This window comes from Mus pahari, chromosome 8 (genome assembly GCF_900095145.1).
Source record: "Mus pahari chromosome 8, PAHARI_EIJ_v1.1, whole genome shotgun sequence".
Taxonomy (NCBI): Eukaryota; Metazoa; Chordata; class Mammalia; order Rodentia; family Muridae; genus Mus; species Mus pahari.
This window is the reverse complement of record NC_034597.1, coordinates 47705941-47708203: the sequence shown is the minus strand read 5'-3', so window position 1 is coordinate 47708203 and position 2263 is coordinate 47705941. Positions and strand designations below refer to the sequence as shown.

The 2263-nt window shown below is 48.5% G+C and overlaps 1 protein-coding gene across 1 annotated transcript in view; it reads right to left on the bottom strand.

Annotated features, from left to right (window-relative positions):
* Positions 1 to 2110, bottom strand: part of LOC115064544 (protein mono-ADP-ribosyltransferase PARP4-like) — a gene marked incomplete at its 5' end in the record, with an annotated part of 10803 nt that extends 8693 nt beyond the window's left edge. The window contains one exon of the mRNA XM_029541338.1: positions 1385 to 2110. Within this exon, the coding sequence (XP_029397198.1) occupies positions 1385 to 2110 (726 nt within the window). The remainder of the gene's footprint in view (positions 1 to 1384) is intronic.
* Between the last annotated feature and the right edge of the window lie 153 nt (positions 2111 to 2263).

Genomic DNA, 2263 nt, shown 5'->3' with positions numbered 1-2263 from the left:
TGCATGAACACCTGTACACACAAACTCAGGTACATACATGGGCCTCTGGCTTCCATGTGCACATATACACAGATACATTCACATCTGCATGAACATGTGCACACACAAACTCAGGTATATATATACACACACAAATAATTTTTTTTTTAAATGAGAAAAGATAGCCAGGAGGTGGTGGTGCACATCTTTAATCCCAGCACTTAGGAGCAGAGGCAGGCAGATTTCTGAGTTCGAGGACAGCCTGTTCCACAGAGTAGTTCCAGGACAGCCAGGGCTATACAGAGAAAACCTGTCTCGAAAAACAAAAACAAAAACAAAAACAAAAACAAACAAACAAAAGAGCTCTGGGGCTGAATGCTTGCCTACAGATGTGATGCCCCATATTCAAATTGCATAGGAGCCTGAATCTCAATGCAGTAGAGAAGCTTACAGAGAGTCAACTAGCTTAAGAGACGGAGCACTGTGCCCCTCCACACTACAGCAAACTACTACAGGCCAACTCAAGCAGCCCTGGACTCCCTTTGTAAACTTTATATACTTTGTAAACTTTGTAAACTTGCAAGGCAGGAAAAGTGGCCAGACCTTCACCTGAGGAGCTCCAGTGGCGCAGAACCTGCCCCCAGACTTTCCTAACAACCTGTTACTCCCAGTGCAGGTCCTGCCCTACCAAAAAAAAAAAAAAAAGTCCCACCAGGTCCGGAGCTTGCCACAGAAACCCACCAATACCTGATTATGAAAATCTACCAATCTCTGAACAGGAAAACTACCAATGCCTGAACACTCCCAAGCTCAGGACTTAAAATCCCACCAATCCTCACCCTGTAAAGCTTGCCCCCTCCCCAACATCCTATATAAGTCTGGCTTCCCTGTTAGTCCTCCTGTTGTTTCTCACCTCAGCAGAGGCAGCCACATCCTGGGTTTTTAACCTCACAATAACTCTTACTCGAGGTTTGTTGCGAGGTGTGACTTTGTGGTCTCCCTTGGCTCTCAATGCCAGGATACCTTTCCCTTGGAGCTGCAGCACTCATTCATTGCTACAGCTAGGACAGTATTTAGAATACTCACCTCCCTTATGTTTACTGGGCAAGTGGAAATTTCTATCAACTTCAATTCCCAGTACTAGAACTTAGAACGTAAGTCCATGGCCTCTTCAGGAAGCTAGTTTTCAACTGCAAAATGTTAATGTCACCAACAATGCATGACACATGCCACCCAGCACCATGCAGAGGGTGACCATTCACTGAGAGATGCAGACTCCCACACTGACACGCTCCCTGAACCATGAGACTGAAAACAAACTGTTCTCCCTCCAACTGCCTTGGGAAGCACTGTGTAAACTGTGAAGCAAGCTGACCATGGACTTGAGCAGAAATAGGGCAAATACCTCAGTCTGTAGAGCAAAGAGGGACGCCCACGGCACAGGACTCTTCTGGCCTTCATCACAGAAGGTACATTCCTCATCCCAGGAAGTCTCCATACTTGTTAAAAGATAATCGGCTATAAATGATGCTGCTGCTTCATATGTTTCGATTTCAAAAGAACTTCCACCCAGTGAGGCGTCCTCTGCGTCTTCTAGAGCAAAGTATGATGCCCCAGCTCTGAGAGGAGAATCTAACGGGCGAGCTGACTCAACTGACTCCATGCTGATCTCTGACACTCTGGTAGTAGGGCTCTGATGTACTTCGGCACTTTGCAAATGAAAAATAGAGCTCTGAGGAACCTCAGAGCAAAGTACATTAGTGACAAGAGGAGGAGCAGAAGGTGGCTTAGGAGGACCGCAAAAAGGTGACAGGTGAAGAGCGTCCATCTCAGGGGCTTTGGGAGAGAAGCTGATGTTGTTGGGGTCTTGGGAAAATTTACCTGCATCAAAATCCTTTGAACTAGCAAAGCTACCTGAGAAAGTGGTACCACCGCTAAAGCCCATATCCCCAGAGCACATATCCCTAAAGCCCAGGAGAGGCGGCTCTGAGCCACGGATGTCTGTGTCTCCGGTAAGTTTACGGCTGTGGCCGAGCTTAGGTGAACCCAACTTAGGTGGGATGAATCCTATAGGAGAAAGAGAAAATTGGGTGCCAGCAGGGGGAAGGGGAGAAAGATGGGTTCCACCAGGGAGAGGGGGAGGGGGAGGGATAAGGGTACAACCAGGGAGAGGGGGAGGAAGATGGGTGCAACCAGGGAGAGGGGGAGGGGGAGGAAGATGGGTGCCACCAGGGATAGGGGGAGGGGGAGGAAGATGGGTGCCACCAGGGAGAGGGGGAGGGGG